At 41.0% G+C, this 22,997-nt stretch overlaps 1 protein-coding gene across 3 annotated transcripts in view; it reads left to right on the forward strand.

The window, feature by feature from the left end:
- Window positions 1-660: 660 nt before the first annotated feature.
- Window positions 661-22,997, forward strand: part of LOC135698290 (uncharacterized) — a 105,886-nt gene continuing 83,549 nt past the window's right edge. For all 3 annotated transcript variants that reach the window (XM_065218195.1, XM_065218196.1, XM_065218197.1), the window contains exon 1: window positions 661-1,763. In XM_065218195.1, the coding sequence (XP_065074267.1) occupies window positions 1,568-1,763 (196 nt within the window). In that variant the 5' untranslated portion in view covers window positions 661-1,567. The remainder of the gene's footprint in view (window positions 1,764-22,997) is intronic.

Raw genomic sequence — 22,997 nt, forward strand, 5'->3', positions numbered from 1 at the left:
ACACCCCTTGGAATAATGTATGCAATTCGACTAAACTTTCAGTAAAAGTTTTGTGTTAAAAACCAGCCGATGGCTGAAAGTCTCTTTAATCAAGAAAGATAAAGAAAGATGTGTAAAAACTTATTGAAAAATTACGGAGTTGAAAAAAAAATGTTAAGATAAAGGTTTTCGTTATTACAGACATACAAAAAATAAAATTCTAGAAAATTGTGATATTTACTTCATTAAGAAAATCTTCAGCCGGAAACAGATTCGCCTCTCACAACTCACAACACAACAAATGTTTTGTATTTTCAATCTGCAGAAAAGATATACATCACATAAAAAAAAATGTAGGATTTCGAGATCTTTCAAATCGAAAAATTCTTTAGAAAGCAAACATTCAAAGCCCTTCTGAACTATGTATTATCTCAATGGAGAGTTACGTAAAGCTGCACTAAGACCATAATAAAGAAATTGCACAGATTTGCTTACAGATTTTTGTCAGTCAGATACAGATTAAAAAGATTTTTTGCGATGAAAATACAGATTGGAAATCTAAAAAATGTGGCATCACTGCCCACCATGCATGAGAGAGAGCGGGCTGAGACGAGACTACTCACTGCTTTGGTCGCTTTGGTGCTTGGCCTACTGCCATCTGCTACCGATCAAAACATTCGAGTATCGCACTTGGCCAGCTTAGCACGCGTCTCTTTTGTACGTTTTCGCTTCTTCTCCGCTGCTTTCGCTCGCTCGCAAAGCCGCGGATGTTTTGTGTGTGATTGTTCATAATTATTTTTGTCATCGTTGAAACAAGTTGGTTCTTTGAAAGCAAAAAATAAGGTGGAAAATAACAAGTGATGCAATGCAGATTTATTGAAGAGTTTGCCAGAAGAAAGAAAGCAGGATCGTTGCAGTAAACAGCTAGAGAATATCGAAAATAAAGTGCGTTTTCGAGCGAACAAACCCAAAGCGGAAGATCAAGAGGCACTGTCACCTGTGTAGATGTGACATTCTGTCACAGCGTTGTTAACTAGTGAAATTTTTTTTGGAAGGCGCAAAATTTCACGTCCCACTAAATAGCGTTTCGTCTACGGTGTTGTGCTTTTCTGTGCTCTGAAAGAAATCGGAAAGTGTGAAAAGTTAAAAATAGTTGCGGTAGGATCCGTTTAGAGAATTCCAGCGACAAATCACGTGCTAGATAATCTGGAGGAAAATTTATCGAAGATCGTTGATATCGTGCCAAATTAGTATTCTAGCAAGCGCGAGAAGATTAATATTCAAATATTCGTTTTGTGTTTTGTAAACAACGTTAAATGGTGTGTATTACGTGTTAAGGTGAAAAGGTCGTTAACAAGCAGGTTTTTTTGAGTGTATTGCGTTGTTTACTGTTGTTGAGGGCTGGGCAGTGAGAAAAAAAGAAATCAAATTCTAATCGGTGTTTGTCGTTTTACGAAGGGGTGGCAAATCGCTCGCTCTAGTACTGCAACGTTTTTGAGAAGAGAAGAATAGAGCCCAATCAAAGTTGGCGCTGGACGGGGGCGAAGTAGGCGAAGAGGCTTGGAGTCGGGATTCTTGTGCGATTAGGATGAGCTTGAAGAAGGCAAGTCGCACCAAGAGTCTGTCGCTGAGCGGAGATGACTTCCCGCTGCGGCCGGCCAAGCCACGGGCGGCCTTCGTTACGCCCAAGCGCCCGGAGGATACGATGAAGATCATGAAGTACATCGACGACAACGTGATCGGGAAGGGAGTTGCGTTTCTTGGCCCGTTCGGACGACGGAAAGGTAGGTTGCGACCTCGATTTCCAATTCCTAGACGTTAAAACCTTTTGTTTGTTTTGCAATACATAAAGTTGAACACCTTACGCAAAATGAGGGAACCGGTTCGCCGTATAGAGTCACGAATGGCATTAATAACAAATCATGCGTCATGGTACCACTCAATTCGCAATAACCTTCAATTAAAATCTCATTCATTCGCTGTTTGGGTAGATCTTTAGCTTTTCGCGATTGCTCTGGCTTTTGGCGTTTACCTTAAGCCCAGTGGCGTGCCGAAGGGGGCATACTATTTTGATACGCTGAATTACAAGCATTTAAACAATATGTCGGATACACCCAGAGAGACACTCAAGTGCAAAGTCACAATTTACACGCTCGACAAAGCCTGGCGACACCGACAACAACTGGTGACCATCACCGCGGGGAAAACTGTCGTAAATAATCCTCAGAATCGGTCCACGTCGCGAACGTGATCAAATCTAAATTAGTCATCTATTTCATCCCCTGCTAGCTGTTCTAGAGAGGAAAATAAAACAAAACCGATCTACTACTGCGCTGCGCCATCCAGTACAGTTCAATCGTGAAATTAAAGTAGGCGTCGCTCTCGTTGGTCGAAAAATATGCTCACATGCGTTCATCAGGCGCAGAGATAATTGGCATTCGTGGCCGCCGCGCCGCCGTGTCTAGCCTGGCTTGTTTTGCTGTGTTGTCTTCCACTCTTTCACACGCTTGGCACCGCACACCTTTTCGCAGTACTCTATCTCCTTCATCGTCGTTCTCTCCCGGCCTACTGCGCGGTTAACCGACGACGACGGTGGCAAGGCCAACCCAACTCATGCAAATCGTGCTCTGAGCTCTGGGGATTTTTTTTTATTTTGCTCGCGGGAACCAAGCAAGCGGCGATCGAGGAAATTGTTCAGTGGCTTGACCCTGTCCCTGGTGTCCCTGGCGATGGCGTGTATGTAGCGTATTGACCGAGGCACCGGCGCAAAAACGATCCGATCGCGTCCTGTAACGCTATCTCTGTTTTGGAAGGTACTAGATTGACGCGACAAGGGGATTGGAGTTTCAAGGGGTGCAATTAAGTCGTTGTGTTCTGTTATCAAATCTATCGAGCGAATGGCGAATTAGTTGGCCACTTAGCTGTGCACATACATATAACTACTTTTTTTTTTCAGGCGGTGTGTAATTATATGATTATCACTGTAGAGTGGTGTTTAGTGGGGTGGGTTTGCAATGTGAGCTGTATATGGAAGCAGTTAGTTTGTAGCAAAGCGATTTGATCGGTCACAGTTCATGGACAAACGATAGAGTGCTCAAAGGCTTCTAGTTGGATACCATTTCTGCCGGTAACGTTTCTGAACCTTCTGGTTCGTAATCCACCGATGAGTTTCAGGCTTTGCTTTGAGAGGTTTCAGAAATTCGGACAACTTACTTAGTTATCATGGTCCGACATCCCTCAGGATTGCACCTGCATCACAATGTTACGTCAATTCACTCGGTCCGTGGCTGCTTGTCTCCAATTTCTTGACCGTCCCACACTTCCAAAATCCTGCTCCACTTGCTCGCTGTGCTCCTCTTCGTCTTGTACCGACCGGATTCGAGGCAAATTCCAATTTGGGGGATTTTTGAATGGCATTCTTAAAACGTGTCCCGCCCATCGTACCCGTCCAGCCTTCGCAACTTTCTGGATACACCGTTCTCACATACCGCGCCAAAGATGGTCCTAAGAACTCGTCGTTCGAAAACACCCAGTCCTCCTCGAGCATCGTCCACGTCTCGTGCCCGTAGAGAACTACCGGTCTTATTAGCGTCTTGTACATGGTACATTTAGTACGGAGGTGAAGTTTACCCGACCTCAGGGTCTTGTGGAGTCCGTAGTAAGCACGACTTCCGGCAATAATACGCCGACGAATTTCTCTGCTGCAGTTGTTATCCGACGTCACTAATGATCCGAGGTACACAAATTCATCCACCACCTCGAACTCATCTCCGTCGATTGTCACGCTTCTGCCTATGCGAGCCCTATCCCGCTCGGTTCCTCCAGCTAGCAGATACTTTGTCTTCGACGTATTCACCTTTAATCCAACCTTCTCTGCTTCACGTTTCAGCCTGGTGCACTGCTCCGCCACGGCCTGAAACGTTCTTCCGACAATGTCCACGTCGTCAGCGAAGCAGATGAACTGGCTGGACTTATTGAAGATCGTGCCCCGCATGTTAAAGCCCGCACGTTTCATAACACCTTTCTAGCGCAATGTTGAACAGAAGACAGGAATGACCATCGCCTTGTCGAAGTCCTTTGCGAGTTTCAAACGAGTCTGATAACGCACCCGATTTCTTCACGCAGCACTGTACACCATCCATCGTAGTCCCGATCAGTCTTGTCAGCTTCCCGGGAAAACCGTTCTCGTCCATAATCTTCCATAGCTCTTCACGGTCAATAGTATCATAAGCGGCCTTGAAATCGATGAATAGGGGGTGCGTAGGGACTGACTATCAGTCGGTGCAGACAAGTGGCCAACTTACCCGGGCCCATTTTGATAAGTTCCGCTCCGATACCATCTTTCCCAGCTGCTTTGTTGTTCTTAAGCTGTCGGATAGCATCCTTAACTTCACCTATCGTGGAAGCTGGCATCTCCCCCTCATCCGCTGTACCGACGAAGCCATTCCTCCTGCCGCCTTGGTCCTCCGCCTCTGCGCTGTTCAGATGTTGATCGTAGGGCTGCTTCCACCTTTCAATAAGATACCCCCTTCCTTATCCCGACACATTTCGGGCTCGTGGCACAAAGCCTTGGCGGGATGTGTAGAGTTTCTTGTAGAACTTGCGTGTTTCTTGAGAACGATACAGCTGCTCCATTTCCTCGCACTCCAGCTCTTTCAGGCGGCGCTTCTTATCCCGGAAAAGATGGGTTTGCTGTCTTCGCTTCTGTTTATATCGCTCCACATTATGACGGGTTCCTTGCTGCAGCATCACCGCCCACTCTTCGTCGAACCAATCGTTCCGTCGATTCCGCTCCACGAACCCAACGGTGCCTTCAGCAGCGCTGTTAATGGCTGCTTTCACGTTGCTCCAGCAGTCCTCAAGAGGGGTTTCGGTGAGCTCTCCCTCATCCGGCAACGCTGCGTCGAGGCATTGCACGTACTCAGTTGCGACTTCGGGTAGCTTCAGTCGCTCCAGATTGTACCGTGAACGGGCGTCGGTACCGAATGTTGTTGGCATCGGAAAGTTTTTGGCGCACCTTGACCGTTAGAAGGTAGTGGTCCGAATCGATATTTGCGCCGCGATAGGTCCTGACGTCGATAATGTCCGAGAAGTACCTTCCGTCGATCAAAACGTTGCGATTCTGTCTGCTGCGGTGATCTCCAGGTGTACCGATATGGGAGGCTATGCTGGAAGTAGGTACTACGTATGGCCAACCGGTGGAAACTAACGATTTTAAATCGGCTCACTACTTGACTAGCCTATTGGTCCCAAGCAAACGATTAACGTACCCCATTCTAGTTGAAATTCTAGTACTACACTATGTTTGTTTTGATTCGCTATGAGAGTTTGACAGATGAAATGAGGGGTTCGTGGATTTTCCTATGTTTCGAGGGGTGAATCGATTAGCTTGGGACCGAAGATAGTACCAGAGCTGAGCCAAAAAGTTGAGCACGTTTCTTCGGGACCTTCTGGTCTTAGAGTTAGCTCTATGGTATGGCCATGTTCTTAGAGGCGGCGAAATCGATGAATCTAAGGCCGTTGGCGTTCGTTAGCTAGTAAGCGCTGAACTTTCCTATCTTCTTCTTGTTCTTAGCATTTCAAGCTTATTGCAAATCGCATATTAGCTTATAGCGTGCTCTCAAGTTAGTGTTCTAGATGCACTTCCACAGTTATTAATTGAGAGCTTTCGATGCCTGTACCATTTTTGCATTGGTATAATTGTGTGGCAAGTCCAATCATACTTCTATGCCCAGGGAAGTTGAGAAATTTTCCAACCCGAAAAATCCCTAGACCGGACCGGGAATTGAACCCAGTTACATCCAGCATGGTCTTGCTTTGTAGCTGCACCTCTAACGACTGAGCTAAGGGAGGCCCCTGAAGTGCAATAAATGCATTGTTGGCGATTTTTGTAGCTTCAAAATAGCATCTTTTGATCGTTCAGAACCACTTCTAATCATTCTAGCAGGCTGCATTGGACTGTCCCGTGGGTGTACATAATGAAAATAACGGGTTCAGAATGCGTTTAGAATGTTTTTTTTTGTGGTGCAACCGAAGTGCAATAAATTCATTTTTGGCGATTTTTGTAACATCAAAATAGCATCTTTTGATTGTTCAGAACCACTTCTAATCATTCTAGCAGGCTGCAATGGAGTGTTTCGTGGGTGTAGATAATGAAAATAACGGGATTAGAATGCGTTTAAAATGTTTTTTTTTGTGGTGCAACCGAAGTGCAATAAAATCAAAATAGCATCTTTTGATCGTTCAGAACCAATTCTAATCATTCCAGCAGGCTGCAGTCTAGTGTCTCGTGGGTGTAGATAATGAAAATAACGGGTTCAGAATGCGTTTAGATTTTTTTTTTTGGGTGCCACCGAGGTGCAATAAATGCATTTTTGGCGATTTTTGTAGCATCAAAATAGCATCTTTTGATCGTTCAGAACCACTTCTAATCATTTCAACAGGCTGCATTGGAGTGTCCTTGGGTGTACATAATGAAAATAACGGGTTAAGAATGCGTTTAGAAAGTTTTTTTGTGATGCAACCGAAGTGCAATAAATGCATTTTTCGCGATTTTTGTAACATCAAAATAGCATCTTTTAAACGTTCAGAACCACTTCTAATCATTTTAGCAGGCTGCAGTGGAGTGTCCCGTGGGTGTAGATAATGAAAATAACGGGTTTAGAATGCGTTTAGAATGTTTTTTTTGTGGTGCAACCGAAGTGCAATAAATGCATTGTTGGCGATTTTTGTAGCATCAAAATAGCATCTTTTGATCGTTCAAAAACACTTTTAATCATTCTAGCAGGCTGCAGTGGAGTGTCTCGTGGGTGTAGATAATGAAAATAACGGGTTTAGAATGCGTTTAGAATGTTTTTTTGTGGTGCAACCGAAGTGCAATAAATGCATTTTTGGCGATTTTCGTAGCATCAAAATAGCATCTTTTGAACGTTCAAAACCATTTCTTATCATTCTAGCAGGTGCATTGGAGTGTCCCGTGGGTGTAGATAATGAAAATAACGGGTTTAGAATGTTTTTTTTGTGGTGCAACTGAAGTGCAATAAATGCATTTTTGGCGATTTTTGTAGCATCAAAATAGCATCTTTTGAACGTTCAGAACCACTTCTAATCATTCTAGCAGGCTGCAGTGGAGTGTCTCGTGGGTGTACATAATAAAATAATGGGTTCAGAATGCGTTTAGAGTGTTTTTTGTGGTGCAACCGAAGTGCAATAAATGCATTTTTGGCGATTTTTTTATCATCAATATAGCATCTTTTGATGGTTCAGAACCACTTCTAATCATTTTAGCAGGCTGCATTGGACTGTCCCGTGGGTGTACATAATGAAAATAATGGTTTCAGAATGCGTTTAGAGTGTTTTTTGTGGTGCAACCGAAGTGCAATAAAATCAAAATAGCATCTTTTGATCGTTCAGAACCACTTCTAATCATTCTAGCAGGCTGCATTGGAGTGCCCCGTGGGTGTACATAATGAAAATAATGGGTTCAGAATGCGTTTAGAATGTTTTTTTTGTGGTTCAACCGAAGTGCAATAAATGCATTTTTGGCGATTTTCGTAGCATCAAAATAGCATCTTTTGAACGTTCAAAACCATTTCTTATCATTCTAGCAGGTGCATTGGAGTGTCCCGTGGGTGTAGATAATGAAAATAACGGGTTTAGAATGCGTTTAGAATGTTTTTTTGTGGTGCAACCGAAGTGCAATAAATGCATTTTTGGAGATTTTTGTAGCATCTTTTGATCGTTCAGAACCACTTCTAATCATTTTAGCAGGCTGCATTGGAGTGTCTCGTGGGTGTACATAATGAAAATAACGGGTTCAGAATGCATTTAGAATGTTTTTTTGTGGTTCAACCGAAGTGCAATAAATGCATTTTTAACGATTTTCGTAGCATCAAAATAGCATCTTTTGAACGTTCAAAACCATTTCTTATCATTCTAGCAGGTGCATTGGAGTGTCCCGTGGGTGTAGATAATGAAAATAACGGGTTTAGAATGTTTTTTTTTGTGGTGCAACTGAAGTGCAATAAATGCATTTTTGGCGATTTTTGTAGCATCAAAATAGCATCTTTTGAACGTTCAGAACCACTTCTAATCATTCTAGCAGGCTGCAGTGGAGTGTCTCGTGGGTGTACATAATAAAATAATGGGTTCAGAATGCGTTTAGAGTGTTTTTTGTGGTGCAACCGAAGTGCAATAAATGCATTTTTGGCGATTTTTTTATCATCAATATAGCATCTTTTGATGGTTCAGAACCACTTCTAATCATTTTAGCAGGCTGCATTGGACTGTCCCGTGGGTGTACATAATGAAAATAATGGTTTCAGAATGCGTTTAGAGTGTTTTTTGTGGTGCAACCGAAGTGCAATAAAATCAAAATAGCATCTTTTGATCGTTCAGAACCACTTCTAATCATTCTAGCAGGCTGCATTGGAGTGCCCCGTGGGTGTACATAATGAAAATAATGGGTTCAGAATGCGTTTAGAATGTTTTTTTTGTGGTCCAACCGAAGTGCAATAAATGCATTTTTGGCGATTTTCGTAGCATCAAAATAGCATCTTTTGAACGTTCAAAACCATTTCTTATCATTCTAGCAGGTGCATTGGAGTGTCCCGTGGGTGTAGATAATGAAAATAACGGGTTTAGAATGCGTTTAGAATGTTTTTTTGTGATGCAACCGAAGTGCAATAAATGCATTTTTGGAGATTTTTGTACCATCTTTTGATCGTTCAGAACCACTTCTAATCATTTTAGCAGGCTGCATTGGAGTGTCTCGTGGGTGTACATAATGAAAATAACGGGTTCAGAATGCATTTAGAATGTTTTTTTGTGGTTCAACCGAAGTGCAATAAATGCATTTTTAACGATTTTCGTAGCATCAAAATAGCATCTTTTGAACGTTCAAAACCATTTCTTATCATTCTAGCAGGTGCATTGGAGTGTCCCGTGGGTGTAGATAATGAAAATAACGGGTTTAGAATGCGTTTAGAATGTTTTTTGTGGTGCAACCGAAGTGCAATAAATGCATTTTTGGCGATTTTTGTAGCATCAAAATAGCATCTTTTGATCGTTCAGAACCACTTCTAATCATTTTAGCAGGCTGCATTGGAGTGTCTCGTGGGTGTACATAATGAAAATAATGGGTTCAGAATGCGTTTAGAATGTTTTTTTTGTGGTTCAACCGAAGTGCAATAAATGCATTTTTGGCGATTTTCGTAGCATCAAAATAGCATCTTTTGAACGTTCAAAACCATTTCTTATCATTCTAGCAGGTGCATTGGAGTGTCCCGTGGGTGTACATAATGAAAATAACGGGTTAAGAATGCGTTTAGAAAGTTTTTTTGTGATGCAACCGAAGTGCAATAAATGCATTTTTCGCGATTTTTGTAACATCAAAATAGCATCTTTTGATCGTTCAGAACCACTTCTAATCATTTCAACAGGCTGCATTGGAGTGTCCTTGGGTGTACATAATGAAAATAACGGGTTAAGAATGCGTTTAGAATGTTTTTTTTGTGGTTCAACCGAAGTGCAATAAATGCATTTTTGGCGATTTTCGTAGCATCAAAATAGCATCTTTTGAACGTTCAAAACCATTTCTTATCATTCTAGCAGGTGCATTGGAGTGTCCCGTGGGTGTACATAATGAAAATAGCGGGTTAAGAATGCGTTTAGAAAGTTTTTTTGTGATGCAACCGAAGTGCAATAAATGCATTTTTCGCGATTTTTGTAACATCAAAATAGCATCTTTTGATCGTTCAGAACCACTTCTAATCATTTCAACAGGCTGCATTGGAGTGTCCTTGGGTGTACATAATGAAAATAACGGGTTAAGAATGCGTTTAGAGTGTTTTTTGTGGTGCAACCGAAGTGCAATAAAATCAAAATAGCATCTTTTGATTGTTCAGAACCACTTCTAATCATTCTAGCAGGCTGCAACGGAGTGTCTCGTGGGTGTAGATAATGAAAATAACGGGTTCAGAATGCGTTTAGAATGTTTTTTTGTGGTGCAACCGAAGTGCAATAAATGTATTTTTGGCGATTTTTGTAGCATCAAAATAGCATCTTTTGATCGTTCAGAACCACTTCTAATCATTCTAGCAGGCTGCAATGGAGTGTCTCGTGGGTGTAGATAATGAAAATAACGGGTTTAGAATGCGTTTAGAATGTTTTTTTGTGGTGCAACCGAAGTGCAATAAATGCATTTTTGTAGCATCAAAATAGCATCTTTTGATCGTTCAGAACCACTTCTAATCATTCTAGCAGGCTGCAATGGAGTGTCTCGTGGGTGTAGATAATGAAAATAACGGGTTTAGAATGCGTTTAGAATGTTTTTTTGTGGTGCAACCGAAGTGCAATAAATGCATTTTTGTAGCATCAAAATAGCATCTTTTGATCGTTCAGAACCACTTCGAATCATTTTCCTATAACCGGTCTGAATTCCTCCTCCTGGCCGACCTGAGCGTTAAGATCTCCGATGACGATTGTGACGTCATGGTTTGGGCAGTGGTACGCATTGTCCAGCCGTTTACCAGCCCAAAACTTGGATTTGATAAATAGTCGCAATCGCAAATTGTTGAGATATTGTGAAAAATCGAACACTGCTTCTTGATTCCAAATTCGTCCAACGAGTTTCAATTCCGTCCTAACGCATTGCAACGCTATTGGATTTTCTTCGTCCTACGCATGGAGGCTACCTCAAAAATTACTGGAGAAACTAAAATGTTCAGGGAATTTTATTTTATCTGCGTTGAAATATAGTTGAAATAAGCTTGACTAAACGGTTGAATGATCGTTATAGATGAATATTTTAATATTGATATTAATAGTATTATAGTACCTATTTATGTCAATATTAGCAGATTGGATGACTAGATTTAACCTCAATTTGAGTCGTCGGTAAATTTAGCGATGACTCCAGTTGCATCCAGTACGTCATCGACCAAGACGAAAAGCCGATCTACGTCATTTCCCAACGTCCCAACGTCATTCGTGCGATTCCTCTCAAGTACGTCCTGTACCAGCTTAGGTTCCTCAACAGGTCCGAAAATATACCGCGGCGATGACGCTCACCCTTTTTTGCTCATTCCACCATTCGTTCGTCGCCGGTCACGACCCATAAATGCCATTCGGGGACAACCGCTTGCTTGGATTTTATTGCACTCTGTGTTGGCAGATTTTCCGAACGTGCTTATCCACTCAGCCGTCTCGCTTTGTTTTGTTTGAAAACGTCACATTATATCGTTGTAAAAGATAATCCAAGTAGGTAGGTGTTTAATCATGTGCATTGTTATTGGGTTCAGAAGAAAAAAAATGTCAGGTCTTTGACCGTCCGCTTCCCGAAGGTTCAGGTTGCTGATTCCAAAAGTTGATATTGTACTCACCCGTCGCGTAACAAACAAGTTTTGTCATCATTTCGCCAGCCAACCTCCTCTATCAAACTGTCAATCATTTTCTTCTGCCCCCATGATGAGATTACATTATTGGAAAAAAATTAATCATTTCATGCTGAGACGATACGTAATCGATACCGGCGCAAAATGGTTCAACCAAACCATAGGAAGGAGCCCGGTCGAATCTCCGCCCCATCGCCTACTTGATTCGAGGGCCATTTGTGCCGCTTTCATGATGAAATATTAGCTGGATCCTTATGCAACGCCTCCTCCGGTTGTGCAAATGACATGTCATACTTTAAATCAACACCACCGAAACGAAACCTGGCACCGGACCAAGGTGAAATTTTATCGTTCCGGACCATTAAAAAGTCATTAAGAGCGTGCGAATGCGTTTCTGATAGGTCCGTAAAAGTCAATGCAAGTTGCGTCTTTTTTGTCGTTGCTAGCACTAGACAGAACATGCAAATTTCGTAAATAGTGTGTAATTAAATCACAGCGCATGCAGAGGTCACTTCTTGATTGGTTGGCCTTGGGGCAATCTGTCGAGCCCGGTTCAACCACAAGCTGAACAACCTACGAGACGAGATTCGACTCCGCCGATAGTCTCAATGTCAGCGATGCGGTTTGGATTGCGTGCAAAACTAGTTGAGTTTAATGTCAACCCAGTAGCTGGATTGAACTGGATATTTCGTTAATTGACTGAGTGCCAATGTTCATCCGATCGATGGGTGCGATATAGTATGTCAATTTTTCACTTCCTAAACAGCTTCCAGCGTTTACAAGGCTGCGGTTTCCCGGTTCACAGCTCACGATTCCTCCCTTATTTAGTTACAAATCATGTCGACCGAGGTGCCGCCGATTGCCGGCTCATTTTCATCGTCGGCTTTCTCGGGAAAAGGCGCAAAACTAGCATTAGCTGCTGTGTAGTCATAATAAGTTGGCACCGCAGTGGTGCAACGGACGTGATCTTGACTTATAAACATTGACACACAGCAAGCTGGTCGGTTGAGAGTCACACTCGATTAGCTTCCGCCTGAATTGTACGAAGACCGGTCCTGGCGTAGGAAAACAAATGGCAGCAGGCGGCGATGGCAAGTGCGAGTCAACCTGCTACTAGCGATGCGGCAGTTTATATCTCATCCTAGCAGGCCACGAGCCGACCCGAATCGATTTATCTTGAAATTTGCATCACCTTTCACTTCCTTCTGGTGCAGACTGGCGGAGACGGGGCACGGGCCTAATCGTTCCCTGGGGATTTAGTTCTGTTTGCATTTCTTATCCGGGGCAGTAGCAGGCGCTGCTTTCCAGTTTGTGTTGATACGCCTACTTGGATATCGCACCGGGTTGGAATGAGGATGAATGTGGAGTGTTATTTATAGGATGTTTCCACTATTAATCGACTGTGAAGGTCATCCTCAAGTGCACAAACTCACCACTAGACACGTGGATCACATTGCCGAGACTAGGGCAGTTTGCTTCTGTTTTCCATACGCTTCCTCTAAACAGAGTGCAAAAGTGTAATTTATTTACATTTCTTCGGTTTACTCATCGAACAAAGGAGGATTAAAGATGGTTCATTTGTTACAGTGAGAAAACTAGCGATCGTGGCATTTCAATTTTTCTCTAATAAAATGTCATTGAATTTGTAATTGCAATGGAAGCAAATATTGTAAATTAAGAATATTGTTCACTCTTCTATTATTCCCAAGATACGATTTTTCCCGACACGAAAGGTGACTATTACACTGTAAATTGAGCGCTAGCAGTTGACAGCTCAATATCAACAGGGCTATCACATACAACTCACAGAGTAAAATTAGATGCAATATTGTGAAAAATTACCTGTTTTAAATTATATAAAAAAGACAAGGTGTCCCCAAGAAGTTTAAGTAAAAGGATGTACTAATGTCCACAACAAGTACAGCAAAACATCACATAGACGCCCTTATTCACACTATCTATTCAGGGATAAAAAGAGAAGAAGAGCCACCGCAGCCAACTGAAGCTTGAACCGGGTACCTGGGAAACCCCCAATACCCGCGGCAGCAGCCAGCAAACGATGTCCTGTGGTGTTTAGTTATTGAATGTTGTAGCATTTATTAATGCATTTTATGTTATATACTTGATGTATGTAGTTGACTGTCTTCAAGAAGTAAATTAGACCGGTGGTGTTGCGGACCATCTACGGGTGGAGTGCAGATGGAAGACGGAACGTGGAGGAGGAGAATGAACACACTGCAAAAATTGGGCTGGGCTGGGGACGTCGTAAGAATGCCAGACGAAGACCCAGTGAAAATGGTTCTCGAAAGCGACCCAACTGGAACAAGAAGAAGAGGTGCGCAGCGGGCAAGGTGTATCGACCAAGCAGCAGGCGACTTGCAAACCCTTCGCAGACTACTACGAGGCTAGCGATGCACAGTGGTCCAGAACTGTGAAAATACGGTCAAAATTCATTATCTCGTGAATCTCCTTCTTTTGACATTGACCGATCAATGATTGATCCCCCTAGAAGTGAGATCCAAAACTTATTTTTTTCTAAAACAATCAAAACAAGAAACTTTGCTGAAGGCACTAGGTGTCTATTTTTTCATCTCACAGAAATGTGGATCGTTTTTCGTGGAAAACCGCCTAATTCAAGTTTTTACTTTATAAGTATTTTCTTTGAAATGTTTCGAAAAGTTGTTCCAAACATCAATACACATATGTAAATAATAATATTAGATCCAAGGAATCAAAAATATCTCCAAATGACAAAATAACAAGCGATCAACGAACCGAATAATAACGCTATGTCAGAAGTGGACAACAATAATGATATAATCTTCACCGTTCTTTTTCATGACAAGCAGCTCGTGCGACCCAACTCATTCGGGGCGGTAGAAGGAAACGAGCAAATTGTTGGCAAGCTGCTTCACGAAGTAAAGCCGAAGATGATACACGTGTGTTAATGGGAATTTTTTTGTTATGTCTTTTCCCGATTAATATCAAGCTATGTCCTCATTCGTGTATATTGCAACAAAGCAGGCAAGCAATATATCATTATCTTTCTACCACTCGGATCGAGCTTTGTTACAGAGCGAGTTTGTCATGGTAGTCGTAGCAACCGTTTTGTCTGTATCGTTGGTTGCTTTATGTGTTTGGATTCGCTGATTAGATCACAAAATAGATGTTTAAAAAAATTTGGGCAACGTTTCAAAATAGTAGAAAATAATTATAAAGTAAAAACTTGTATTAAGCGGTTTTCCACGAAAAACGGTCCATATTTCAATGAGATGAAGAAATAGATACGTAGTGTATTCAGCAAAGTTTCTCGCTTTCGATATTTTCGAAAACCTTGCTGAATACGCCAATCCTGAATATGATCTTTCAGATAGAATAAATTTTGGATCTCACTTCTAGGGGGATCAATCGTTGATCTGGGGTTTTTCATATCCGGAAACTTTGTCCGAGGCACCACTTATCTACATTGCAAGACTCACGAATTTTGACCGTCTTTTCACAGTTCTGGACCACTGTGCGACGTGTGGTCATGGATCGAGTAGTGTGGAGACGACTTCTTCGGACAGCAGAGGACATCGAGGCCTTAGTCTGATTGGTAAGGCAAGTACAGTTACATTTTTTTTAAAGGATGACCCCAAACTTATGATATGCAGCCATTGAGACCTACAAATGAATGATGATGATAAATAATAATTTTTTTGAATGGATTCCAGTGTTCCAAATCATTCAGCTCCTAACTTACTTATTTATTTACTATTTGAAACTTGTCAAACTGGTTACTTTCAGAAGTACAGGGCTGATAGTGGGTCACTTTTTAGTGACTTTGTTACTTTTTTGAAGGTGGTCACTGAAAAGTCACTTTTTTCCCCTTTTCCGCTTGAATGGCAATGTAAAATTCTTTAAAAAAAATAACTGTTACAGTGCTACAGTATGCTTAGTTCTTAGTTGGAAGTTCATTAAGCTAACGAACGAAAACGCAGAAGAAAGCAAGACGATACATCATCAAAGCACACTTTTGTTTGCAATTTCGCACCTTTGAGGAGTCCAGATTCAACTGCAAAATTAAATAATCAGGATGACCAGGAAATCGGGATAACCGGATAATACCGAAAATTCGATGTCACAGTGATAAACTCGTGAACTTCGATGCCAAATTGAAAAAAATTTGCTTCTTCCTCTCTTTAAAAAATCTCAAGACTAGATTTTCAGGATACAGTTACTTTGAAGAACTATTAAAAGAACATTTTTCCAAAGCAGTTTTGAACAGATTTTAAAATAGATTCTACAGATATGTAATACCAAGGTACTTCGGACAAAAAGTTCTAGGGAGTTTTGGGATGAACTATACGAGGGTTCAGCGTTGGAAAAGATCGCGATATTTCACGAAGTTCACCAAGGGAAAAGTTCGCGGGTCATAGTGAGTTTTGGTGAACTTTTCCAACACTGCGAGGGTTATGATTAGAGCTCCAAGTCAATTGTGTGAGATCAGTGTTTTTTAAGTAGCCCTGTGAACAAGTTCTTGGGTACAACTTGGACTAGGAACTACTTGGAAAAGCATTTCCAGATAAAATTAAGGATAACTCCATGTGAATTTCCAGCAGTGGCGTCGCGTCCACATGTGCAACCTGTGCACAGCGGAGACGAGCCAGCCAACGGCTGAAAGTCTCCTTAATAAAGATATAAAAAAAAAAAAAATAAAAAAAAATAAAAAAAAACTGTGCACGACACAGGTGAAAATAATTTAAAAAAATGCGATAAGATTTTTATAGATTTTAATGGTTACATTATAGCTGTACTTCTTTACTCTCCAGACCACAAGTGACCATGAATACACTATTTTATAGTGTGGTTCAATTAAATCTTCGACCTTGGTTTGCTACAAAAAGGGTTAAATTCAGTTCGGATGGTCTGCCTAATCCCTAATGCATTGATTTCTAAGCATGTCGATAACACTACCATGATAAAAGTCGTGTGCACCTAAAAGCGAGCTTTTTTGGGTGGCGGGTGGCAAGTTTGTGAATGGTCAAAAGCCTGATGTAAGCCAAGCAGACCTTCTATCACCTCTTGAAGCATACCACAAATTTTAAACAATACATGGTGGTTTGCAGCACTGGTTGTAATTGAAGCTTTCAGCAGTTACGCGTCAAACGGGAGCAACACGGAAACAGCAGTCTGGTACGCTTTGGACGTTATCATACTTGCAGACCGGTTTGAATGTGTGAGTTTAAATTAGAAGAACATTTGTGATGTATGGGTGCCCAAAGTGTGCATTTCTCGCTGTGCACTTGGATATCTGTTTACAGACAAAGAGAGTAATTGAAAAAGAGAGCGCAAAAGCTCGCTTTCACTCTATTTACAGTTGTAAATCTCTCAATTACCGATGGTTGCACCGGTGCGCCTGTCAAAACTTATGAGCTTCCCCTGGCTCATTCTGATAGTGTTGTTTTGATGACTAAAGAGTTGATTAATTCAAGTTTGCTACCCAGGGGACTACATCAATTTTCTCTAGATTTTGACACTGTTTTGTATCAAACAATGTTTTCGGAAGTGTTTGACGGATATTCTTCATTACACTTCAGTGGAAAGAGTTAGTCTTGTGATAAAAACGGTTGGCGTGTGCTTCGGTCAGCGCGAAAAGGGCCATACAAGTTTTGTTTACACAAGATGATAGGCCCTTCAAACGTAACGTTAGGTAGTAATTAATATAGTAATTGAGAATATGTCCCTCGAATTCATGGTGGTGTAAACTATAGCGAACAAAGCTAGGTGCACAGGTAAACAAATAAGGCACACGACGCCTCTGATATAACTCCTAGGTATTTGACCTGTTCACTAAGAAGCTTGAACTTCTTTAGGTTGAATTTCCTCTTTCTAGTAAAAGGAACGATTACTACTTTTGACGGATTAATGTTTAGGCCCTCCTTAACACACCAAGATTGGGTAAACTTTAGAGCCTGTTGCATTCTTTCTGAAATGATAGCGTCAAACTTTCCTCTAATTACGATGACTATATCATCCGTAAAGCCCACAACTTCGAAACCTTTCGCCTTTAGGCTTCTTAGAAGATCATCTACAACTAAAGACCACATTAGTGGTGAGAGGACTCCTCCTTGCGGACAGCCTTTCGTTGCCTTTACTGTTATAGATGAGCGTCCCAGCCCAGAAGTGACTTTTCTTTTTGCAAGCATAGTATGAATCCAGTTGACGATGTGCGTGTCGAAGTTCCTTTTCTTCATGGCGTCAACCATAGCAGAATAGGATGCGTTGTCAAAAGCTCCTTCAATATTCAAGAAAGAACAAAGTGCGATTTCTTTAACTGAAAGTGATTTTTCGATTTTAGATACCAAAGTATGGAGAGTAGTAACTGTTGATTTTCCAGAGTGATACGCAAACTGAAAATAAGATATTGGATGCGTTAACATGTAAGTTGAATTGATGAAGTCATTCAACACCTTTTCCATAGCCTTCTCCACTCTGGCAATTGTGAAAATTTCATCAGCTATATCTGGTATGGTGTTTTCTATTCTCTGAGACACTGGCGAGGTCTCTATAGAACGCATTTCACCAACAGAATCAGAATTATCTGATTCCACACGCAATACCGAACCTGGAAAATGTGTTTCGATCATTAAATTTAAAGTTTCAGAGGGAGATTTGGCAAAACCTCCATCATAACATTTAAGATTACCAAGTTCAATCGTATGGTCTTTCGCAAGAGTTTTCTGTAATCTCGCGACTATAGGAGTACTGATTTTCACACATTTGAATCTAAGACCGCCTCTTAGATTTCCGTATTTCATTATTATATTCAGATAGGGTTTCCTTATATTGAGTCCAATTAGAAGTGATTTTCGCCTTCGTTTACCTTTTCAGAAAATGATTCCAATTGTTGGATAGAATCAATCTTTACGTCGTTTGTAAATATATCTGAATCTAAGCACTGTGCATATTGATCCCAGTTTGTTTTCCTAGGATCTCTAAATGCAGAAGGTGGTAAATCACCTCCACCCCATTCAAACATAATGTGTTTATGATCAGAAAGTGACACACGAATCTTCTCCTCGAATTTCGAATCTTCTCGTCTCGAAAAACTTCCTGTCTAATGGCATTTGAAAAAGTAGGTTCATTTCCTTTGTTGCATATGTCTACATTATAAGATGAGAGCATCACAGCCAATGATGAACGACTTGTTGTATTCTCTGCAATATTGGACTAATGAGGTGATCTCAGGAGGAGGTACCTCAGGAGCATCACCAGGAAAATAAGCCTAAGCAACTACAATCTCGGTTTTTCCCTTGGTGGTTGGTACCTCAACCATGACTGCGACGATGTCCCGTTTGATGAATTCTGTAATAGGATAGCATTTCAATGTTTGCCCTCCCCTTGGCTAGTTTTTGCACCTTGCTGTTGGTGGGCGGGCTTAATTTCATGCTAGTGGAGTGTTGGAGACGGTAGGTTTATGGTCGGCGTTGCTGGCTCATGCCGCGATAGAATGGCGTCATGGGCAGGCAATGGGGATTACTAAGCTTCCCCTCTCTGATAAACCACTGCATGAGAGAACCAAAGATCTAGTCTAGCAGTGATAGTATCACACTTGTTACTCCTTTTATTGAGAGCCGCGTCGTAGTACGCTTACGTATAGGCACTGACGTTGGGTGTGATACTGGCGGATTTTGCCGCAAATCACTCTTATTTTATTTATTTTTTACGATAGATTTATTTGGGTTTGCAAGGGAATTATACTATTGAAGTATTTCAGAAAGTGCCCATCGGTGCTCCTTCTATTTGCGTGACAAGCTTTCATCGTTGTTTTCATTGAGGGAACAATGTTAAACACCATTTTGGACATGGTATTGTAAATAATCTTATATGTGCTTCATTTTGATTTGGGATAAGTGTTTGAACTATGGCTCGGGATTTCCACTGTGGTGTGCTTCTATTGTAACATACCCATATGTATTTTTGTGGTGCGACATAGTGGAAACGTGAGAGCGTAATTGGAACATATACCCTATATAATGTAAATATCAGCTAGGAAACTAACTTCAAAATGAAGCATTTTAGTCACATGAAGGTGTTACCTGGGTCGAACTAAGATATAATAAATATGTATAGGCCAAAATCAAAAGTACTTGAAACACGTGTAATTTTAGATTACAAGCACAAGTGCAGGTACTTAATAAAGCATGGATTATGATTGATTAGGTGAATTAGAGCTTTTAATAATTTATTAAATTAGACTAATGAGATATCATAATCATCAAATGAACTTAAATAAGAAACTTCAGAAAGTCTAATAACATTAAGTAGATTAACAAAAGAATAAGGATGCGGGGGGTCCGCTTAGGGAGGCAACTAACCTTTCAAGTTGTAGAATAAATCTTCTTATTTAGTCTTGAACTTTAATAAGAAAACGCAAGCAGACCACTAGCATTAAGCAGATTAACAAGGAGAGGAATAGTTTAAGCAATAAGTTAAAGTAGAGGTATGTGACAATTAACAACTTTTAAACTTTTGCAGGTATTGTATTCCCCTGAGTTTGTTGCACTCGATTACTATATTATTCTTTCAATACGCGAAATCTCTTATATATGCGGTTAAAGCATTTGAGTTAACTTATTTCTTAGTGTTCAAGTACTTACATTTTTAAACAGCAGTCAATGTTAATCTATGAACTAAACCATACGTAAAATCGATCTTTCCTTATGTGGTATTGATGCATGTTTAACTTTTCGCGGCTGTCGAAATCAACGCGCCTACGTCTACGGAGCTTACGCAAAAGTGATTCGCAATGCGGTAGAGCTTGTCAAACGCTTTGAGCTTATAGAATTTGTTCGGTGCGGTCGCGAAATCTTGAAATTCTTTCCTTTTTATTTAACGTCGGTCTCTGTTCCGCAATCTAGTGCCAATCACCGACGGACATCAATTGCCATCCATTGACGACAATCGAATGTGCAGGAAGGCAGCTTCCACACCTGCGTAGGATATCGCACCCATTCACAACAACACACATGGGCCGGGACCAACGGCTTTACTTCCCTTCCGAAGGAAGACGTGACCAGAGATTGTTATGCCTCAGAAAAATCCCACCGACCTCGGCTGGGATTGAACCCAGACCCATTGGGGTATTAGAAAGCAGTCACGCTTACCACTACACCACCGGCGCCGGCTAGAAATCTTGAAATGATTGATACGTTCTTTAAATTAACTAATTTGATACAAAGCTCAGTAGTAAATAAGTAGAATATCTAGGGAGGAAACCAAAATTAATCAACTTGCCAACATAGGCTATCACATTTATTTTGGTGGCACTCTTTAAATGATAATAAGCCTTTATTCTCGCTTCGGTTCTCTCGCACGGCTATCGGAATTCGCGCGGTTTTCGTAACTTACATAATTTAGATATTTCGTTCGAAACGGATTTACTTATTCAATCGGTTTACTACGCGGATGTATCTACGCGCACACGTCACAGCCTTTTTTCTATAACTATCTTGAAACAATACATACGGAATCCAGTGTTCAAGCGGCCAACATAGGCTAGTCCTTCTGCTGTATTGTCAAAGATAGAAGCAAAATTTATTCAAATGGGTCAAGTCTTGAAAACTAAGCTGTCACGCAGCTCCAGCTTGATACCCAATAAAAAAAATGAATGATGATGATAAACAATGATATCTCGGGTCATTTTTCAAAAGGTCCTAAGTAACAAATGTAAACAATGTGTATGTGATACAAAAACACCCATCCAAATTTACTTTTATTTATTTTAGATAATCATAGGTCAAAAATTGTCAAATGTACAGTTTGAAATGATGGGTACATGATTGTTACTTCGGTCATTCGGACTGCCTAACATGATTGGTGCTCATTTTCTAAAGGCGGGGCCAATCTAAAGTTAGGTATTCTACTTTGAAATCTGTCAAAGGGAATCTAGTATCATGTAGAACAAAACGTCCAATGTAACACTCATTGATTATGTCATTGAGAAAAATCGTCCAATATAACAAGTCCGATGTACAACTTGACTTGTCAAAACGTCCTAAGTAATTGTGATTTTACCGCTTCTACTGAATTTTCAACGTTATTATTCACTGACTACAGTAAAAATTTTATTGCAAAATGTATTGTTTCTAAACAGTTAAAATAATAATCTGTCGAACTTCAACTTAGATTTTCTCAACATGGTGTATATGTTACATTGGTCTATTTGAAAAGTGAGACGAGATATCAATAATTGTTTTGAATGGATTTCAGTATTCCAAATCATTCAGCTCCTAACTTACTTATTTGTTTACAATTTGAAACTCGTCAAACTGGTTACTTTCAGAAGTGTGATATGTTCTTCCCGGAGGCTACTTCGCAAAAAAAAGGTTAGGTTAGGTTTTTTTTTAATTTCGAGGACTTTCAGCCCTTGCGCTGGTTTGCAAAAAAAAATGGCGGGGTAAAAGGGAACCTAAAATTAATCTCCGTTGAAAAACTAATCAACAACCACGCGAACAAATGTCACCGGACGGACATCACTCAGCGCAAAGCTAATTAAAACTTGTATACTCTAAAAGAACGAAGCAATTCTCCTTATGGCAGGTGACACCATCTCTGTATCGATCCAAGCAACCTGGTTACTCTGGGTTGATCCTACTGTTTGGCGTATTGAGCTGATAAATCAATTACAGGGCTGCCAGATGTGCTGGGGGGAAATTCATCAAGCCAAAGCAACGAATGCAGACACATGATTTCACCGAAAATGTTCACATGAAAAATACTTCATGGTAATCGAAAATAGGGGAAACATACCAGTATTGGTCATGTTCCTATGTTGGCCACCTTTTGACGATAAAATTTAAATATATTTTCGAAGTGTCTTTAAATCTGGCATCCCTGATCAAGCAAATCATTGTTAATCATCATCAAATCGTATTACACTTCTGCGAATTGATTGAAATGACCGATTTATTCTAAAAGTGTGTAATCTCGCGAACCAAAACGTGACATGCCAAAACGTTGGACCGTCAAACTGCCTACGTTCACTTGCACTGCAATGACCACCGATGTTTGGTCGTCATATCAACTAGCTTTGCAATTCTACTCTTTTTTCCTACAGTGGTAATCAGTTGGCAAATGACTCGCTATTTTTTTTTTTAGTTTTCGAGTGGCGATTAAATCAAGCGTGCTGCAAGTGAGCTCAACAACAACGCCCTGTCAGCTGATTACGCTTGGTCGTCCCGACATTGGCAAAACAAATTGATTTCAAGTGCCGTTGAAGTGCATAAAGTGAATGATGAAAATTGCAATCACACATTCCGGGATCGTCGTTTCTACGATATCGTGGGTGTTTATTTCGAAAAGCCAAGCCCTGCCACGTGTGTCGCGTTCACAAACATCCCGATTGTGGTCAGGGAATGGGAGTGAGTAAGCGGCGCTTGCTTTGATAATCGACGCAAAACTATCAGCTCGGATGCATTTCTGTGTTTACATCACGATCGGCGCATCGTAAAGCGAAATTGCATTATTTTTGCAAACCAACTGCACCGATCAGCCTGAGGCAGAGTGTCACTCGATGCGAACCATCACGGATCGAGGACGTGACTAGGAGTGCAAAACAACTCTCCTTCGGACCGGTGTGGC

This window comes from Ochlerotatus camptorhynchus, unplaced genomic scaffold (assembly GCF_037179485.1).
Source record: "Ochlerotatus camptorhynchus isolate MF236.1 unplaced genomic scaffold, CSIRO-AGI_Acam_v1.1 ptg000084l, whole genome shotgun sequence".
In the NCBI taxonomy this organism is placed as follows: domain Eukaryota; kingdom Metazoa; phylum Arthropoda; class Insecta; order Diptera; family Culicidae; genus Ochlerotatus; species Ochlerotatus camptorhynchus.